The sequence below is a fragment of the Erpetoichthys calabaricus genome, chromosome 11, assembly GCF_900747795.2.
Source record: "Erpetoichthys calabaricus chromosome 11, fErpCal1.3, whole genome shotgun sequence".
Taxonomy (NCBI): Eukaryota; Metazoa; Chordata; class Cladistia; order Polypteriformes; family Polypteridae; genus Erpetoichthys; species Erpetoichthys calabaricus.
Window position 1 is genome coordinate 57071837 of NC_041404.2, and position 21634 is coordinate 57093470.

Below are 21634 nucleotides of genomic sequence, written 5' to 3' on the forward strand. Positions count from 1 at the left end.
AAATTAATTAGCAGTGAAAACCGGTCACTGATTAGTAAAAAGGGTTAGAATGAGAACCTGCAGCCACTGCGACCCTCCAGGACTGTTGTTCGACACGCCTGTTGTTAGCTATCAACTTATGAAAATGGCACACTACTGTTTTTGCTGGGTTGATAGGTGTAACCTTTTTAAAAGCCTTGACTAGTAGTCAAAAATAATGCTGGTGGTGGACATGAAAGCCTGGACTTGATTGACTAAAAAGTAAACTTGTTTTTGTTCACTTTAATGTAATGTATTTAAATATTGATGTGTAATGATCATATTAAAACAACACACATCTTTAAAACCTATGCTTTTTTTTTCTTACTTTCTAGTATCTGAGGAATGCCAAAGGAAAAATATGATCCGCCAGACCCACGGCGGATGTACACAATAATGTCTTCTGAAGAAGCAGCCAATGGAAAGAAATCTAATTGGGCAGAGTTAGAAATCAGTGGTAAGTGTTCATTGGAGTGATTATTTATTATTACAAATGCAAATTTCACATAGTTTGCAATTCGGTTCATTGTATTATAAATAGTCCTTTTAATGCTGACACTAAAAATTGTTTGAAGGGCAAATACCGCTCTTTATTTTCATTCCAAAGACAACTTTGCACGATTAGAATGAAGTTTGGATCATCTAATTTGGAATACTTAATCATTGTACCAATGGTAATACACCTGTATAGTGCCTCACTGGGACTTCCAAGTCAGAAGTTTTCTTTCTTTTTATATTTTTCTTCCTTTTTAGTCATTCTGATGTGTGTTCGTACCATAGTGTGCACACATTTGCATATTTATTTGTCTATACTGTATTTATTTATTTAAAGAGCTTCTGTAAAAAGTGGAGACAAATAAAGTTCTGTCTGTCTATCTAAACTGTTTTAGAAAGCAACAGGCTAAGAAAGACTTTTCAGGGCACAAAGTTAAACATGCTTCTATAAACTAATACACAATATTTCTATGCCGAAATTGACATGATTGAAAAGGTAAAACAGTGACTGTAACACGTACCACCATTTGTCCAATTTCAGGTTTTTAATTTTTTTTTTTTTTTTGGAGAAATATTCCTTGCTTCCAAACATTTCTTATGACCAGCTACAAATCTTTTGGTTCTTGGTTTAGTAATAGCCTTGGTCCTTAAACTTTAAGCCTAGAAATATTGTTAGATCTACTTGAGTACAAAACATGTCAGATTGTACCCCCTGATGTTTCAAAATTATTAAAGTCTGGCAAATGTGAAGACCCATTCCAAAACCCCAGTCTTTCATTCATGCAGTTGCTTTCATGAAGTTCTTCCAAAGATGGTCACACTTACAGGGATGTTCTACCGTCAGTATCAGTGTAGCGTCATGGTTGACATAACCCTGTCAGAGTGGAGTCTGGTGTGTGACAGTGAAGTATCATCTCTCTTGCCCTCTTTCTGCTTGCCATTGACTGCATCATGTGGAGCACAACTGCTGGTGTACTCCATTATTCCAGTTTGTAGAACTTGACTTTGACCACAACTTCGCTTCCCTCTCCTCAAAATAAAGCAATTTGACAATCTAAACAACTTTGCCAACCAAACAGACCTCGACATCAGTGCCTCTAAAACACAAGTGATGTGCATAAATGCCAATTCTAGTTTGCCTATCACAGTAAATGATGCTCCACTCGAATACGCTGATGAGTTTACGCACTGCATTCGCAAGACTTCAGCCCATCTGGATGTCCCAACAGTACAGCCCGAGAACAAAGGTCAGACTTTATAATAGCACTGTCAAACCTGTTCTTTTGTATGGTTCTGAATGCTGGCATTTTGTAAAGGGAGACGTGAATAAGATCGTCTTCCACAATGGATATCTCAGGAAGATGTGTTGTATCTTCTGGCCTAAGAAAGTCTCTTTTGAAGACGTTTATAAGAAAACTAAGAGCCATAGTGTGGTGTTGGAGATCAAGCGCCAACGCTTAAGATGGCTTGACCACATCCTCGGAATGGACCACAACTGTATACCTAAAGTTGCTCTGTGATGGACACCTCTTGGAAAGTGCAAACAGGGCCGGCCTAAAACAACCTGGCGCAGCAAACTGTGATAAATGAGCCGAAGGAGATGGACCTAACATGGGGTGAAGCTGAACACGTAGCTCAAGACAGGACCAGATGGAAGCAAGTCCTTGACCCTTGGTTCCCTTTTGACACGAAGAGAGTTGATCTAAAAATGACTTCATGGGTTTTTTATTTTTTTAATGTAGTTTGGACCATTCACTAGCAGAAGCAATTGCTGAAATAGCAAACCTGTTTTTCCGATTCAGTTTCTTCCCTTACTCTGACTTTTCTTTCAAGGTTCAGTTAATATTTACTTGAATCCTGTTCCATTGAGGGGGCACACAGTCCTGGGGCATAATAGTTAACAATTGGCAATGTTTTCCTTTTCTTCAGAAACTTGAAATTTTTATTTAAATCGCGGGTGTCCAACTCCAGTCCTGATGGGCCACAGCGGCTGCATGTTTTCATTCTAACCATTTTCTTAATTTGTGAGCCGTTTTTGCTGTTCCCTGCTAAAAACATTTAGATCGCTTTACTGTGCTTTCACAGAATTCATTATTTCTATTATCAAATTCTAAATCACCTGCCCCGGAAGGCCCATAATTATGCGATGAACTACAAGCGTCGGGGTGCTTGTTCAGCTCTGCCAGCCCTAATTTAAAGCCTAACGTGTAAATCAACATATATTATTATATATTAAAGGATAAGTTCAGTATTTTGATGTTTGTAACTTTTTTTCATAATCATGGTTTTCAGCCTTTTTGCTTAAACACTTGGTTGTTCCAGGTAAAGCAGTGTTTAGATATTTTATAAAGGTTTTGGCTTGGCTTTTTGCAGTTTTGGTTATACCAAAGAAAGAATAGCTTAATATTAAAGCACAACACAAAAAATGCTGAGCAGTGCAACATCTATTCACAAATGTACAGACCATCAATTAAACAAACAGCCATATACAGTAGTCCACTGTGCAGACAATTCCATTTCCTTTGTTTTAATATCCAGGAAAAAACAGGTGAATAGAGAGAAGTCCATTTCATTACATACAGTGGGTATAAAAAAGAATCCCCCCAATTTGAAATATTCCCATTTTTTTTTTGCTTTACAGCCTTAAATGAAAACCCGCAAACCAATATTTTGTACAGCTTTACTTACTCAGTGCAATATATAACATCCAAATGAAAGATATCAGAGCTACAGTTCAGAAGAGTTTAAAAAAAAATCATAAACAAGAAATACTGAGATGAATAAAGGATCACCTCCAACCCCCCAAACGCAATCGGGTGTCAGTGCCCACCATTTCCATTGCAGACCATGGTTACTGGCTTCCTTCCACCTGTGATCAATTGTAATCCGTATGATTAGTGAAGCTGTTCCTGGAGCATTCATACCCTTGCTTGGTAGTGCAACTGACTATGGGTGGCAAGCCACTTTCAAAGATCTCAGGGACAGAGTTGTGGACAGACATAAGGTAGGAGATGGATATATAAAAATCTCAAAGGCTTTATCAATCCCAAGGATTGTAAAGTCCATAATAAAGAAGTAGCAAGTGTTTAGTACTACTAGGATCCTTCCTGGATCCGGCCGTCGCTCTGAACTGGATGGAAGAGCAAGGAGGAAGCTGGTAAGAGAGGCAACCAAGAGGCCAGTGGTCACTTTGAAGGAGTTGCAGGATTTTATGGCAAAGAGTGGTCATTGTGTGCATGTGACAACAATTTCACAAGCGCTCCACAATTGTGGCTTGTTCGGAAGGGTCACATGGAAAAAGCCACTTATCAATAAAGGCCACATTAAGGCTCGTTTGAGCTTTGCCACAATGCACCTTGAAAATTCTGATGGCAAGTGGAAAAAGGTCTTATGGTCGGATGAGACCAAAATCAAACTATTTGGCCTCAATACCAAACGGTACACCTGGCGGAAATCCAATGCAGCTCACCATCCACAACACACCATACCTACAGTAAAGCATGGAGGTGCCAGCATCCTGTTGTGGGGGTATTTCTCTTCTGCAGGGCCTGGGGCTATCGTTAAGGTAGAAGGAAAAATGGATGAGGCAAAATACCATCAAATTCTTCAGGAAAACCTGCTACCCTCTGCCAGAAAGTTGAAGATGGGCAGAATGTTCACCTTTCAACACAACCATGACCCGAAGCACACAGCAAAATTGACCACACTGTGGCTGAAGGAGAAAAAAGTGAATGTCTTTGTGTGGCCAGTCAGAGCACAGACCTAAATCCCATTGAAAATCTGTGGAAAGATTTGAAGATAACAGTCCACCAACGCTTACCATCCAGTTTGACCGAACTTGAACAGTTCTGTAAAGAACAGTGGGCAAATATTACTCAACCTAGATGTGCAAAGCTGATAAAGTATCCCAACAGATTCAAGGCTGTCATTAAAGCAAAAGGTGGTTCAACAAAATGACATTGACATTGGGGGATGATCCCATATTAATCTCAGTATGTCTTGTTTTTGATTTTTTGCATAATTTGTCTGAACTGTAGCTGTGATATCTTTCACTTGGATTTTGAGTAAGTAAAGCTGGGAAGAAATCTTTTTTGTGTGTGTTTTCATTTAAGGCTGTAAAGCAAAAAAAAATGTGAATATTTCAAAGGGGAGGATTCTTTTCTATACCCACTGTATATCCAGAGATGTTCAATTTTAAGCAAGTAGGATACAGCCATTAAAAACTAAACAGTAAAAGACTTTTTGGAGGTGGTGAATAAGCCAAACACAAGAGTAGAATGGCCTATTGTTTTCTGGACTAACTGCCCCTCCTTTACGGCCAGGCAGTGTGGTTCTATAAATTGTTAAAACAACCATCAATACACAGGAAAAATTACAAAGTAAAAAAATGATGATTAATTGTAAAATTCTGAATAATACTTGAAACAAACTTGTTTTTAACATTCTTATTACTGCTCATTATGCATACCTTTCTTGTAGAGTGTTAAGTAGAATATGGGTCACTGGAAATCATATACTAATGGACTGTGTCAACACCTATAAATAATTAAAAACAGTTCAGGACCAATAATGCATAACTATCAAAAAAGTGAAACTGAGAAAAGAAATCGCTTCAAGTACTGTACAAAAGATACAAGACTAGCCAAAGACCAAACCTCCTATATTATTGTATGGTATAGTCATTTATTTCATATTTTAAAATCTGCAGTATGTGAAGCTTACATGGAAGTGCTGTATGGACCATTTCATACCGTCTGTTGTGGTTATTCAGCTACTGTGTGCAAAACAGCTACAAAGGTCTATTCCTTTTGTAGGTTATTGGGCATTTCTCTCCATAGCTTTCAAGCATCTCCACTGCGTCTGTCCTGTGCTATTGATTATATTCAGGCTCTAACAACACTTGCTTCTGTGAATAGAGAAGAGAAAATAATTGTCTGAAAAGAGGGATTGAATTAACTCCTTCTAAATTTTAATTGGCTTTGGTAAGCATTACTTTCAAATACAGAACAAATGGTTTGTGAAGCCCAGAGCTTTGCTGCTTCAAAGTGAACATATTATATATTTTGTAAAGGATTAGTTTGGGATTTTGAAGTAGGAGTTACTTTTTTTCCCACAGCTGTGGCAGAAATTCATTTGTCCTGAAATCTTGTGCACTTAAGTGAAGCTGCTCCCCCAGCAGCATACACAATGGTGGTCTGAGGTACCTGCCGAAACCTGAAACATAAGCCCTGAAATTTACCAAAGCTGGGAATTTTCAAGATTCTGGATTCACATCTTAAGATTGCATTCATATCAGAAAAATGTGCATCTTGATCTCTTCACAAAAATTATTTGTTTTTGCTGCCATCTTTGCTTGTGTTAAATTATCCCTCCCAGCAGGGAGATGGTTTTCCCACCTTGATTTTTAAGTGGTTCCTTTGCAATCTTACCTTCATTCTGGTCTATACCTTTTTTCTGATTACATGCTTAGAAAAATAAAGATTTAAACAGTGGCACATCTGATGTCAAAATTATTTCTAGTGTGCTAGCCTGCTGTATTAACACTACAGAAGAAATATAGCTCAGTGAACACCACGTGTTTGCTGGGTAAAATATCAACATTATACCACCATGAGTGCCAGAGACAACAAAACAGCAGGTTTCAACACTTGTTCTGTTTATTATAATAATGTTTATACTTTACTGTCATTAAAGTGTTAATATACTTGCCTATCTGGACAAGCATGTCACCTGCCTCAAAGTTAAAGGGAAGGAAAATCCATGTTTCTTACATGTTAACATCAAGCACTTTTGCAAAAGCAGATTTTCAAAAAGCATTGTAGACTTTTGTGTAGTTCTGAAATTCTGAAGTTTCATTTGAACCTAAATCACCAAAATGGCCTACTTTTCCGGTATTCTTTGTTTTGTCTAAACCAGGGGTCTCCAACTCCAGTCCTGGAGATGTACTTTGACTGCAGGTTTTCAATCAAACCCTTTTTTTAATTAGTGACCAGATTTTGCAGCTAATTAACTCTTTGTCTTAATTTTAATTGATACACAACTTAAGACTCAGGCCCCATAATTTCTTTTTTCCTTAATTAGCAACCAATCAATATTAAGACACACAATGTACCAACACATAAACAACCACCTGTGTCTATCACACAATAACTGAAAATAAAGAAAGGTGAAGGCCTCAGTAATGTTGATCTGCTCAGGTCCACAAAACATTTTGGCAGCGCTCTTAAAAAAGAAAATCAACAGTTTTGGAAATGTCTGCCATGGCAGAATGAGCGCCATGGAATTAAATAATGGGTTTAATGAACAACAAGAATACGCTTCAAATCAAGAAATTGAATGAAGTGAAGTTGGTTGAAGTTTGAGGCCCCAAATTAGTTGCTCATCTGTTGGCTCGCTTCACATCAAATTTATGTTTAGGTGCCATTTAAAGAAAAAAGAATCAATTCAGCAGTCAGAGTCTCAAGAAAAGTCAATTAAAATAAAGGGAAATAGTTAATTAGCAGAAAAAACTGGTCACTAATTAAGAAAAGAGTTAGAATGAAAACTTGGAACCACAGTAGCTCTCCAGGACTGGAGTTTAAGACCCAGAATCTAAACATTTTGAAGGTATCAATTTTAAAAGCCCTAAATTTACAAATATATTGTCTTTTTAATTGTCTTGTGTGCATTTTAAAGTAAAGTGAACTATGATAGTGCTATATTAAAAAAATAATTGAAATATCACACCAAAATAGTTCGGCCGATATTAACCAAAATTTCACAATTTATAGATTTGGTCCTATTTACAATGATGGCTTAATAGAATAGATGATCTGGTTATGTTATTGATCAGGGAGCCAACACAAAAATTACCCAACTGTCTACAGTACTTTCACAAAATTTAGTATTTGCATTATTTTTCTGGGTTTTTTTAATACAGGCTTCATGGAACTTTAACAGCGTCAATGGAGAGTCGTAATGGGAGTGTCAGCACCACAAAAACCATACATTACACCAAAACATGGGAGTGGGTGTTCATGAAATCTAGCATGTATATTATAGTTAACCCAATATAACAGAGTTTGGGGAGTTTCAAAAGTTTCAGTAAAGGGATTCAATTGTGAGAACAACACAAAATTCCACCCTACACACTTTGTCAATGATTCAGTGATTCAATAACCCTTCCAGTGTATTAATGTGGGATTAAACATCTATTTATTAAACCATAGTAAACCATGAACTACAAGGAAGCAGCATGCATGTGTCCAGCCGGGCAAGAAATTGCCACATTTATGTAGTCAGTCATACACAAAAAGAACATATATTCTTGACTGGTGAGAGTAGAGCCATTGATGATTATTAAAGTGACAGTGTAGATGACCGATTCTAAGTTGGCATTTCAGCCGGCAATGACAAAAGGGGAAACATCCATCCATCCATTTTCCAACCCGCTGAATCCGAACACAGGGTCACGGGGGTCTGCTGGAGCCAATCTCAGCCAACACAGGGTACAAGGCAGGAACCAATCCTGGGCAGGGTGCCAACCAACCGCAGAAAAGGGAAAACATGAAAAACAAAATGCTTAAATATTTACTTTCTTACTTTAACCCATTAAAAAACAAATATACCCAGACGATTCTTGGTACTTTGGGTGATTTACCTACCAGTCATGACTAAATTCAGACATGCAGTGTCACTCAGCAGTCTTAATTGAGCAATTTTCTGGAAGCAGTGTAAAAATGTTTCTAATTGTATAAGGTAAGTTTTTAAATTACTGAGGAGTTCTGTCCTTTGATGAAGTGAAAAAGTTTTTGATCTATTTATTGGCTGTGTAAGTTCCTTTTAAATTTGGGGGTAGGGAGTGGTCATCTGATTAGACTAGATAGAAATTTTTGTCCCCAGGAGGAAGTTCAGCTTTTCTATAGAAGCGCTGTCTCTCTATCTCGATCAATCGATAGATAGATATAAAATCTTCACACACTATGGTTTGAACACAACAGAACGACTGAAAAGGAACAAAAGTCAAAAAGATTAAATATCTGTCTTGGCAGACCCAGTTGTCGAGAGGCACTATACAGGCATATTTCTGTTATAAAGGAGCCCCAGTGACATTTGACACATTTCTGCTGAATAATTTGTTGACTGAAAGTCCTCAGTCTTTGTGTGTCAGAGGGAAGATATGTATTGTTCATAATAGCACTCTAGTTTTGTTTTAGTTTTCTCCTCCACTTCTACTTCCAAGGGATCCAGAGTGCATACCAGAACTGAGCCTGCCCTTCTGATCAGCTTGTTGATTCGGTGGACCTTTCATGAAGTGATATTACCAGCCCAGCCCACCACAGCAAAGAAAATTGCACTGTCCATCACAGAGTTGTAGAGATTTGAAGGATGTTACCTTCCAAATTAAATTGTTTTCCAATTTCTTATATAAACTGCTCAAAAAAATTAAAGGAACACTTTGAAAACACATCGGATCTCAATGGGGAAAAAAAAATCCTGCTGGCTATCACTATTGATATGGACTGGTAATGTGCTAAGAACGAATGAATGGCACATCATTTGATAATAATGAAAATAATCAACCTACAGAGGGCTGAATTCAAAGACACCCCGAAAATCAAAGGAAAAAAATGATGTGGCAGGCAGGCGAGTACATTTGGCCGAAGTTTCATTGCAGCAACTCCAAATCGTACTCAGTAGTTTGTATGCCCCCACCCAGTGTGCTTGTATGTGTGCTTTGAAACGTCCTAATGAGATGATGGATGGTGTCCTGGGGGATCTTATCCCAGATCTGGACCAGGGCATCTCTGAGCTCCTGGACAGGCTGAGGCATCGGATTGACTGAAACATAATGTCCCACCCAGCAATGTTCTTTTTGGATTGAGGTCAGGCAAGTGAGCGTGGAGGCTAGTCAATGGTATCAGTCCCTTCATCCTCTCGCCACATGAGGCTGGGCATTGTCGTGCACCAGGAGGAACCCTGGACCCACTGCACCAGCATAGGGTGTGACAATGGGTCCAAGGATTTCATGGCAACAGTTAATGGCAGTCCTGCAGTGCCATTGACCAGCCTGTAGAGGTCTGTGTCCCCCTCTATGGATATGCCTACCCAGATACACCATCACAGACCCACCATCAAACTGGTCATGCTGAACGATGTTACAAGCAGCATAACGTTCTCCATGGCTTCTCCAGACTCTTTCACGTCTGTCAAGGTGAACCTGCTCTCATCTGTGAAAAGCACAGGACGCGAGTAGTGGACATGCCAATTCTGGTTTTCTATGGCAAATGCCAGTTGCGCTCCATGGTGCCCAGTAGAGGACATTGGGCACTCAGGCCACCCTCATGAAGTCTGTTTCTGATTGTTTGGTCAGAGACATTCACACCAGTGGCCTGCCTGCCTGCCTGCTGGAGGTCATTTTGTGGGTTCTGGCAGTGCTCATCCTGTTCCTCCTTGCCCAAAGGAGCAGACACCAGTGGGTCGTGCTGATGGGTTAAGGATCTTCTATGAGGGGCCCTGTCCAGCTCACCTAGAGTAACTGTCTGTCTCCTGGAATTTCCTCCGTGCCCTTGAGTCTGTGCTGGGAGACAGCAAACCTTCTGGCAATGACACACATTGATGTTTCATCCTGGAGAAGTTGGACTACCTGTGCCAGATCTGTAGGGTCCAGGTATGGCCTCATGCGACCAATAGTGACACTGACCATAGCCAAATGCAAAACAAGTGACAAAACAAATGAGGAGGGAAAAATGTCAGTGGCCCCCACCTGTTAAACCATTCATTTCTGTTTTGGGGGTTGTCTCAGTGTTGCCCCTCTAAGCTGAAACTGATTAACAACCCCCTCTGCTACTTCACTGAGCACATCCATAGCCCACCAGTGTCCCTGACTTGATGCTATACTCGGATTAAAAAGTGTTCCTTTAATTTTTTTTGGTTGGTATAGTTCCTCTCTGTTCCAAGACCAGTCCAGCCTGTCATTGATGTGGGCCAATCCCCTAAGTACTTGGAGTGGACAACCTATACAGCCACTAATTGAATAATGTGAGAGGACATAGAGGCTCTTTGCTGTGGTGAAGTTCAATAACCTCTTGGTTTAGCTGATATTAAGAAAAAATGCAATTCTCTTTGTACCAAGAAACAAAGTTCTCCCTCTAACTCCTCTTCTTCATCTCATCTCATCTCATCCCCTCTTATCAATACACTCCATAGGTGTAGAATCATCTGAGAATTTCTGCAAGCGACATGACCTGCAGTTATTTTTGTATGTTGGAAGTGTGCTAAGTGTAGAGAAAAGGAGACAGGACTGTTCCTTGTGTTGCTCTCATAGTCCTTAAGAGTTGCACACTCCGTGGTCTGCCTGACAGTCCGTTATCCAGGACACCAGAGGCTCATCCATCTGCATAGCTCTGAGCTGACCCCTTAACAGAGATGGCTGGATGATATTGAAGCCACTGGAGAAATCTAAACAACTGATACTTTCTAGAGATGTATAGTGATAATTTAAAGAACTGCATCTGTGAAGCGGATTTCTTGCTACTGGACCCAGGGACAGTTGATATCTGTAACTTGATCATTAAAAGAAGTGTCACCTGCTTCATATCTCCTGTCAGTGCATTGTACCTTCACACTTCATTTAGATTTGTAAGGAGCTATGAAGCTGACCTTTAAAGTTTTTAGCAGGCTGTGCCGAAAAGGTACAGACTTGGAATGGTTATTCGACTTTTGTGCAAAGCAGAGTTGAAGCATGTTAATCTAGCACAATACAAATTAATTTGTATTTACATTAAATGCTGCAATATACAGATTAAGCTGCCCTTGTAATGGCATGTTAAGCAGCACATCTCCTTGTTAGTTGGACTGTTTAAGGCTATTAGTGAAAGGATGCACATTATCTTGCATATGCTAGCTTCATTTCAGACTGCACATTGATATTTCCTTAATGTTCAAAGGACTTTGTATATTTATGCAGGTTTTTTGGTTTCTCATCCTACTTAATTATGAGATGGAAATTGAACTGTGAATGTATCTCGGTTTTGGCTTCAGCTAGAAGTACAGAGGCTTCTATGCGTTTGGATAATTTTTATCAATCTTTGGTAATAACCTGTAAATGCACACTTCTTTAGTATCTGCTGGTTACACTCGTGTGAGACCTGTAAATGAAGAGCAACAGATAGAGAAAATTAACATAGTCATTATGCAGACATCCTAGCTGTAACATTTCTAAATTGTTTTGAAATGATAAAATGTATCAAATCAAAATTAAAGTCCAGATGTGCTGTAACACTTGTTAGCAAGATAAAAGTACTGTACACAAAATGTGGTATATCAAATATAAGAGTATTGTCCGAACAGCATACTTTTCCATATACAAATATGAAGATTATTCAGTTACTGTGTTTCATTTTATGAACCTACTGTATATAAACATACTCATTGACAAGTGGTGTCCAATATTTTTTTAGTTTATACTTTTATTTTGTCTATTATCAGAATTCACTTTATGGGCCAGGTACACTAATGTGTACTAGGAATTTGCCTTGATGGTATTAGTGCAGCATACAAGGACAACAAATAATACAAAAGGTAAATATATATAAGAAGATAAAATCTAAAATGATATTTGATGCAGCATACAAGAACAATACAAAAACAGAAAGACATAATAGGGTTAAAATGACTAGAGAGTCAAGTGTTCAGGTTATACAGAGATATTAAGTAGAAGTTCAGAATAACTGCACGTGGTGGGGGGGGGGAACTGTTTAGGTGACATGTTTCTGCATTCACTGCACAAGATATTTACTGGAGGGACATTTTTTTTGGAATAATTTTTGGAATTATTGTGATTTAGTTAATGGCTCGATTTTTGTGAGTAATTAATGCCAAACTCCAGATAAATTGAAAAAGTTCACTTACTTTTAGCTGTAGCTGTGTCTGGTGACACGGAAATTTTGTTTACTATATTTAAATAATTGCTATTGAGAAAATGCCCTGCTCCATTTCCAACTCTTTAATATGAGCCTCTTAACCTTACCACTTTAAAAAAAAAAAAAAAGTTGTCCCATGTAAAGTGAACTGTAGGTCAGCGTTGCCACAGAATTGTTGCTGTCAGGTGGTGCTTAATGCTAAAAGCCCTGCCACTTACCTTGCTACTTTTTAAAGTGTAAGCTTAAGTTTCTATAGTGCAGGTTCTATCATGACATTTATCAAATTGCACCAAGAAATGGAAACAAGTGCTTGCTGGCAAAATTGCAACGGTAAAAATATGAAATTTCATCTTCTTTTATAATATGCTACCGTGGCTGTCTGTTTGTCTGTCCAGGATTTTAAATCACCTGTAGCTTGCAAACCGTTTGACCGATTGATCTGAAATTCATGGCGGCAGTGATGAAGTGTCTTTTATCTTTTACTAGCTATCCCCCCATGGCTCCGCCCGCATAGTAGTGAAACAGGACAAACTTGTAAAATTAAAAAAAAAAAAAAAAAGTAATAATTTGTATTGAGATTAATTTATATTAATAGTTTTCATATCTGAGGGTCTCTTGATATACAATATTTTTGGTTTTGCTATCGGGGCGATTAAACGTTGCCACTGTATCTGATCGTGTTGAGCTCTGACAGGAGAGCGTCCCCTGCATGGGGAGAAGAGCACGCAGCCATGGTATCTCTGCCAATGAGCAGGGGCCCTCTAAAACACACTTGCTACAATCTCTCTCTCTCTCTCTCTCTCTCTCTCTCTCTCTCTCTCTCTCTCTCTCTCTCTCTCTCTCTCTCTCTTCTCTCTCTCCTCTCTCTCTCTCTCTCTCTCTCTCTCTCTCTCTCTCTCTCTCTCTCTCTCTCTCTCTCTCTCTCTCTCTCTCTCTCTCTCTCTCTCTCTCTCAATCATTACTCCTTAACAATGTCTAGATGGTAATGTCAGCTGAACAAATAGGCATTGCTAGTTAAGTACAGGCAAGGTGCACTCCCAACATGTTGCGAGCGGTAGAGCGACTTGAACAGAGGCTAGCGCATGAGTGAGGAGGGCCTCGCTCAGCTCCCTACTCCCGAGGTCCTGCCTCCCCCTTCCCTCGGCCCACTGCCTGTGTCTCAGATTTGCACAAATAAATTACTGCCGCAGCCGAGCTATAATACTTTGCACTTTGAGCTACATTATTTGTATGAAAATGTGCTATATAAATGTTGTTGATGAGAGAAGTTGCAAAATAAACTGGAATGTTCAAGCAAACTAGAAAAAAAATCCGATCTAAATCTGTTAAGTAGTTCTCTCTGTGAAAAGCGGACAGATGTACAGACAGATGTTGGATTTTATATCTCTCTATTATAAAAAAAATCTTGGAAGGAGACGAGACGTGATTTTTTCAGAAAGACACTTTCTCGTCCCACAAGACAAGTGTTTGTGCCAAGAGAGTTAACCATGCCCAGGGCCGGAAGTAGAGGACAAACAGTAGATGACAAAGTAGAACATCATAAAGAATTCAAAAACGTTGGCGTAGTACACATGCAGAGCAGATTAGAGATAATGGAAGTACGAAAATTCGAAAGTTTGGGAAAAAAAAGTAGTAAAGATCGCATTAAGCGCAAACACGGAAATTATTACTCAGTGAAATAACGGAACAGCGAAAAGAGATCGAATATATTGTTTGGATTTAAACTTTAAGTCGGAGACCTACAGATCATCTAATTCGTGTTGCCATCAGTGGGTTAGTGTTTCTTCCCAATGAAGAGGCCTATCTGCAAGAATTAAGATCTGTTGTTTGGTGAAAGTGAAATCCCACGAGAGAAAATTTCAAGCCCCACAAAACAAGAGCGTATGCAAAGAGATTTGGAAAATTCCTGCCCACATAACCAAATCATTTCTAATTTGTGTGAATGCTATTGTCAGACACATTTCTTGTAGAGAGAAAGAAACGATATTCACTCACGGGCAGTTATACGTTGCATTGTCACGATGTAATTCTAAACGTGGAATCAAAATTCAATGCAATATTGACGAAAAGATAAAAGCGAAAACAGATCGAATATATGGACATAGGTGATATGACAGAAGTATGTAGATATTGTTTGGCTTTAAGCTTTAAGTCGGAGACTTGTAGATCGTTTAATTTGTGTTGCCATTAGGGAAAAGTAGTGTTTCCTCCCAGTGAAGAGGCCTATCCGCAAGAATTAAAAGATTTGTTGTTTGGTGAAAGTGAAATCTACATATGCGAGCGACAGAGATGTGAAGTTGGTGGCATGGGTTTGGTTTTGAGCGAAGCCCCCTAGTATCTATATATAGACATGTTGTGTGCTTTCAGTCAACATAGTAAATATGTGAGTCTAATTACAGATAGTGTAGTCGGAGTCGGTGGTACTCGTAATTTGGGAGTTGGTACACAAAACCTTCAACAACATTTATTTATATTGCACATTTTCATACAAATAATGTATCTCAAAAGTGCTTCGACTCCAACTCCACAGCCGTGCTGGAAATTGTGATTTGACAGTTCCCACGTTCAAACTCTGCTATCATTCCTGGGTTTCTACAGTCTTGCAAGATGTTAAATGCTCTGGCCATTCATGAAAAACTTCAGTTAACTTGAGATGTGCTAATGATAATGTGAGCCAGTGATGAGAGAGACTCGCGATTCCATGAAAAGGTGACCAACTTGAAAGTCTGTAACAGGACTTTGTATACACTTTGTACACTGAAAGTATAATAGATGTTCTTTTGATCCCATCTGCTTTGTATAGGTGTTTGTTTTCTCTCATCCATGAATTTGTCGATACTTTAAAACAGAGTAACTAAAAGATGACTGTAATAATTGTTACTCAGTGACTTTAGTGTTCATCTGGTTTTTTACTATAAAGTACAAATATGTGAACCATTTAGGAGAAGGCTGTCTTGGTTAGGGAACCCCAAGCTTGAGCTTTTTGACTGAAATGCAAAGTTCTTTGTAACACAGACCCCAATGAAATGATACTTATTATGAAATATGATAATGCCAGCTACTCGATATGGGGATTTTTTAAACTGCCTTAACTGAGTATCAAGTTAAAAGCTGAAAAAAAGTGTTGCTTCAGTTTGCTTGGGGAAAAAAAGGTAGCCCACAGCGTAAATTCACCTTTCAACAGGACAGTGATCTTAAGCACAGTGTTGAAGTAATAATGTAGTCGCCAGAGAGTAAAAATGTAAATGCCCTTATGTGAATCAGTTAACATTACATACTAAATTTCATTGTGAATCGGTCGGGTGTGACGAGGATGGACAGGATTAGAAATGAGGACATTAGAGGGTCAGCTAAGGTGGGACAGTTAGGAGACAGTCGGAGAGGCGAGATTGTGTTGGTTTAGAAGTGCAGCGGAGAGATGAAGGGAAGAGTATGTTGGGAGAAGGATGTTAAGGATAGAGCTGCTAGGCAAGAGGAAAGCCTACAAGGATGTAGTGAGAGAGGATATGCAGGTGGTGGTTGTAACAGAGCAAGATGCAGAGGACAGAAAAATAAGGAAAAAGATGATCCACTGTGGCAACCCCAAGTGGGAGCAGCCGAAAGACAAAGAAGATATGGCAAAAAGTGACACATCCAAATTATGAGTGGTTTCTGAATACTTAGGCAAGCTGCTTATTTTAGATATTTCTATGTTGGATATGTGCAAAAATAACCCATTTTACCTCATCTTGAGCATGTTTGTTTTCAGGAAAAAAAAGAACCAAACAGTATTTTTAAGAAAAGTTCTGATTATATGCCATTTGTGCCAAAATAAAATAATTCTAAAATGAATAATCACACGAGAAAGTACAATTTATTTAAATGCACAGTTAAGTGATGAAATAAATGCATAATCACCTAATTATTATGAAATGTAATTTAAGCATTTTATTTTGGTTCCAACAGTACAGCTACCTTAAAATTAATTATTGCAGGTTTTATTTCAATATGGCCTGATTTTTTTTTTTTTAATACTGTTTATATTAAACACTGGGACTTTTCTGAATAGCACCTTTCTGAACGGTCCCATTAATGCAAGTGCTGTTTATTTCAGAATGTATCTTTTCATGATGGTTTTGTCTATTGTCGATCAAGACCAGCTGGTTAGCAATTTCTTACTGGTTATTTTTCCCTGATCATAGGCGGTAGACTTCCAAATACATTCTTATATTCAAACTGGCAAAAAACATTAATGCAGTAACATCTATGGTAGTTTTGCAGATGAAATATGTAGAAATTAATGTTGTAACAGTACAGAACAAAAGACATGTTTATTAAACAATAATAAACTGTATTTTAAAAGCCTAAGGACCTATTGATGCTCATCTGATCCACAGGAAAAGCCTTTTAAAACGGCAAACCTCACACCAAGGATAAAATGCTGCTACTCTTGTGCTGCTCCCCCAGCTTAACATAATACTGCCAGTATCTCTGATCACCCCTTCGCACTGTTGCTGCCTAGTGGTTCCTGGAATGTAGGGTCTCGGTCTAATCAGTTAATGGTGGCTTCTACATGAAGATCATTCCTCGGCCCAAATTTGATGCTTATTTAAGATATTTTGCTTGGATGAATAAGTGTTCTTCAAACATTCATGTTTATAAATGGCATCTTAGTAGTCTTGTGATCTGTTGAGCACCATCTCTGCACAGAAAATCATCTGGAAGCATGTCGTCTGGAATTCCAGCCTCAAAACAATCAAAGTTAATGTGTGCCTATGTGATTTCTTCACGGCCATCTAGATAGATAGATAGATATACTGTGCGGAAAGTCGTTTTTTAACCGCTAACAACTTCTTCGTTAACATCAACATTTTGAAGAGCACTTGTTTGAACATTTCCAATATATCCTCAGTTCTTCTCAGAATTGTATCATGTGTTAAATGATTTCTAACTGTTTCATTTGCAAAATGAACGATCTATCCTAAGTCTTAACTGCCAACTGCTCAGTCTTTGCCAGTTGGAATGGAAGTAGTGCTGTCAACCTTTGGTAGCCTGCTGCCTAAATTCAGGAAAAGTATTCGACAGCAAAGGATTAACCAGTAGAAACAGGTTCTGCCTGTAAGTGACAAAACCATCATGAAAAGAGGCATTTTGAAATCAAAATTGCTGCCGTTAAGTCATTAAAGGTTAAAAATCATGCACTACAAAAACTTGACCAATTTGAAATGAAAACTGAATAATTAAATGTAAGGAAAATGCACTATTGATCCAAAATGATAGTTGTGTATTTAAGGATAAAGAAAATTACAGTTACTATTTTAATGATACTATCTATAGGCAAATAAGGGTGTACTCACACTTAGGCAACGTGTGTTTCCCCCTCCCCACTCGCCTGCACTCGCACTGTGCTTAAAATTCAGGGCCCAGGCACGCTTTTGTCATAATCATATGACTTTGTGTTTGGATCTTGTTTTGGCTTTACACAGACTGACAGCAGGCATGTAAAACTGATTTTACTTATAAAACTCTACCCTCATACAGACTTACTGAGTGTGCAGCACAGCATTTTGTTGTAAATCCTGCTGCATGCACTAGAAGATTTTTACAAAGACAAATGATGTTAAAGAAGGAATTTATAGCTTTTTTTGCCCACTACATCTTGCATGCATCGCATATAAGGGGAGAATAAAAACCCATTTTAAACTCAAATGGTATCCTGACTTGTCGCATCATTGATGTCATGTCTGTTTACCATGCTTGGGCACGTTTAGCGATCACACTGTTCCCAAATCCTACTGAACCATACCTGGGCACACCTCAGGGAACGGTACAGTTGGCCTGGCATGGAGTGATCACACTAGTCAAACGAACTAGTCTTTGGGGGGTTGCATGCAGACAAACATGCTCTGCCACAGAACAGATTGCTAGTGTGAGTACACCCTAATTGGAAGCCATAGATGACATTTAAAGAAATATTCTATGTATATAGTTAAGTATGTAACTTGAAAAATGTAACTATCAAAATTACAATGCAAGTTACTCTGTATGGTTTCATAAAGATGGAACTTCACTTTTGATTTGTGTTAGTGAGATTAAATTTTCATAAATTTCAGTGTTATATTTTTGTATTTCAAAATTAATTGTTTCCATTTTTTTTTTTTCTCCTCTCTCAGGAAAAGTAAAAAGTTTAAGCACTGCTTTGTGGTCACTTACGCACTTGACAGCATTACATCTCAGCGACAATTCCCTTTCACGTATACCGCCAGATATTGCCAAGCTTCACAATCTGGTGTACTTAGACTTGTCATCCAATAAGATCAGAAGTTTACCGGCAGAGCTCGGAAACATGGTGTCACTCAGGTGAATATCAAAAATACGTTAACTAACATTGGAAAAAGTCTGTTTTTGTGTTTATTTTGAAATACAGATAAAAATAATAGTTTAGATTTTCTTTAGTATAAATTTGTAACTTGATAGAAAACAGGACATTTTATAAATTAGTGTAACATATGAAAAATGACTTGCCTTTTATTAAAATACATGATTAAAGAAAAACAATCATTAGTATTTAGAGTCTTACAGATTAGTTACTTATATGCTGTAAATATTTTATTTAGTGTATTAGGTTGTTCCTTTAGTCTGAAGTTACAAGATGGAATATAGATTTATTCTGCAAATGTTTAATAGGTTACTTTTTGTTTTTTTTGTTTTTTCTCATCCCTCTCCTACTTCAGGGAATTGCTTTTAAACAACAACCTGTTACGGGTTCTACCTTTTGAGCTGGGAAAACTGTTTCAGTTGCAAACACTGGGGTTGAAAGGTAAGAAAACAGAAAATCAAACAGTACAAAATAAATTAAAAAACATCTGTTTACACAAGTAGTGGAAAGCAGCCAGTAGACGTTTTTTTTTTTCCCCAGTTGCAATTAGTAGGACTCTTGAATTGTAAATCACCCTTCACTATAGACCTTTTTACTGAGCACTAAAAGCCTTCCATAAAAATTATATTAAAGGTAAAGGACTTGTGTACACACTAGATATTTAATAATAATAATACATTTTATTTATATAGCACCTTTCCCATGCTCAAAGCACTTATCCTGAAAGAAGGAAGCACTTACTGCTATTGGCATAAACACTTCGGACAGTTCTGTTAATGCCGGAGTAATGTTGATCTTTTATCCACACATCAGTTACACTTTTGCATTATCCTACTAAAACAGGAGTGTCAAACTGGGCTTGTGAAGGGCTGCAGTAGTTGCAAGTTGTTTGTCTAACCACTTTTATTAATTAGTTACCAATTACTGCTGGTTATGCCATAGACTTCTGTTGGCACAGTTTGCATCTGATTATTATTTAGCTGTTAGTTAAGGGAAAAAAACAACAGTTTAAGGAGTTTGACTCCCAAAAAGCGTGGCGAAATAAGGATGTTCCATTAGTAGCAATAATTGGACAGAAAACCACCATGGCCCTACAGGATATCAGAATTAGACATGTATCAAAACCAGATTCTTTCCTCCTACTTTATAATTTAATAAAGTAAAAGGTTTTTTTTTAACCAGCTAAACTAGTGAACGTCAACTCAAGGCCCTAATGTTATATCATCTGAGAAAACTTTCTCTAAATACTTGATCGTTCCATACATTTAAATTATTTTGTTTTGTTTAACACTAAACTGACATTTATCCTGAGATTCATTGCTAGAAAGTTAGAGGTGACATTATGGATGATGTTGGCCATGACATAGCTCAAAGTCTGACTTCATGCTGCAAAAGTTGTGTGTGTTTTAATCTTCTTTTTCGTAGTGTGAAATTTGTGTGTTCTCTTGGAGTTTGATTTCCCCAAACCACACCAACCCCCCACCATTCCTCGCTTCTTGGGACAGATTTATACCCGATAGCTAGTGTTTAAAAATAAAGTTTGTATAAGGTTGTAACCTTGATTGATTTTTTTTTAAATGCAAAACAGACTGCTGCTGGAGGAGGGGTTGATAAAGGAGTTCTTCTGAACCTTTTTAATTTGCCCACTGGATGGCAGCAAAACACAACTCTACCGAAAGTTTTTTTTTTTTTTTTTTTTAAACACTAGAATTACCAGAGCCTACGAAAAAACTCATAGATCCGTCCCACCTTAAATCGCTTTGCACCTCTCCATCAGTGTCTTTTGTCCTGTAAATGTGTCGATAAGCAGCAAGCAGCCTGGTATCACATCCCCCACCGCCGCACAGTTTTCTCAGCTCAAGTCTGTTTACCTGCGTGTCAGTTTCTTGGAGTTGGTATAGCGTGACAAGTCAAGCAAAATGACACCTTTTATAAATACTATATCGTTATTTGGAACACATGCATTTCATGTGTGTTCCGTGTCTACAACAATCTACAGTAAACACATCGTTAAAACAGAAACAGTTAACTGGTATAGATAGATAGATAGATAGATAGATTGTTATAGACACGGAACACACATGAAATGCATGTGTTCCAAATAACGATATAGTATTTATAAAAGGTGTCATTTTGCTTGACTTCTCACGCTATACAACTCTAAGCAACTGACACGCAGGTAAACGTACTTGAGCTGAGAAAAATGTGTGGCACTGGGGGATGTGATAGCTGGCTGCTTGCTGCTTATCGACACATTTACAGGACAAAAGACGCTGATGGAGAGGTGCGAAGCGGTTTAAGGTGGGACGGATCTATGAGTGTTTTCGTAGGCTCTGGTAATTCTAGTGTTAAAACACTACATCACCCAAAATGATTTTTTTTTTGTGTGTGCTTGTTTTACTCACCCCATGCTCCAGTGGTAGCTTTGAAGAAGTTTAATTTATTTTTATTTTATATTTTTTTTACGGAGAGCGGATAACAAAATTAACTATTCCTGACCGCTACTAACAATGTGGGGTGAGTAACAGGTGCAAAAAAATTTTGGTGGTGGAGTATCTCTTTAAGGGCTGAAAGTGTATCAGCTCTATGGCATTGAAATTTTCAAAACTTTTTTCTAGAGGTATTTCAGATATGATGTGCCTTGAATTGTTTCTTTTTTTATCCCAGTATATCAAGTTGTACGCTTTTACTGTTATTTTTTTATTGTTTGTCTTAATGTGTGTATGTGTGTGTGTGTGTGTGTGTATGTGTATGTGTATATATATATATATATTATATATTATATTTATTTATATATATATATATATATTATTATATATTTATATATATTATATATTATATATATATATATTATATTTTT

At 37.9% G+C, this 21634-nt stretch overlaps 1 protein-coding gene across 1 annotated transcript in view; it reads left to right on the forward strand.

Annotated features, from left to right (window-relative positions):
* Positions 1 to 342: 342 nt before the first annotated feature.
* The window catches only part of cnot6a (CCR4-NOT transcription complex, subunit 6a), a 43406-nt gene continuing 22114 nt past the window's right edge, over positions 343 to 21634 (forward strand). Inside the window, exons 1-3 of the mRNA XM_051934295.1 lie at positions 343 to 475; positions 18569 to 18755; positions 19130 to 19273. Coding sequence (XP_051790255.1) covers positions 364 to 475; positions 18569 to 18755; positions 19130 to 19273 — 443 coding nt within the window. The 5' untranslated portion in view covers positions 343 to 363. The remainder of the gene's footprint in view (positions 476 to 18568; positions 18756 to 19129; positions 19274 to 21634) is intronic.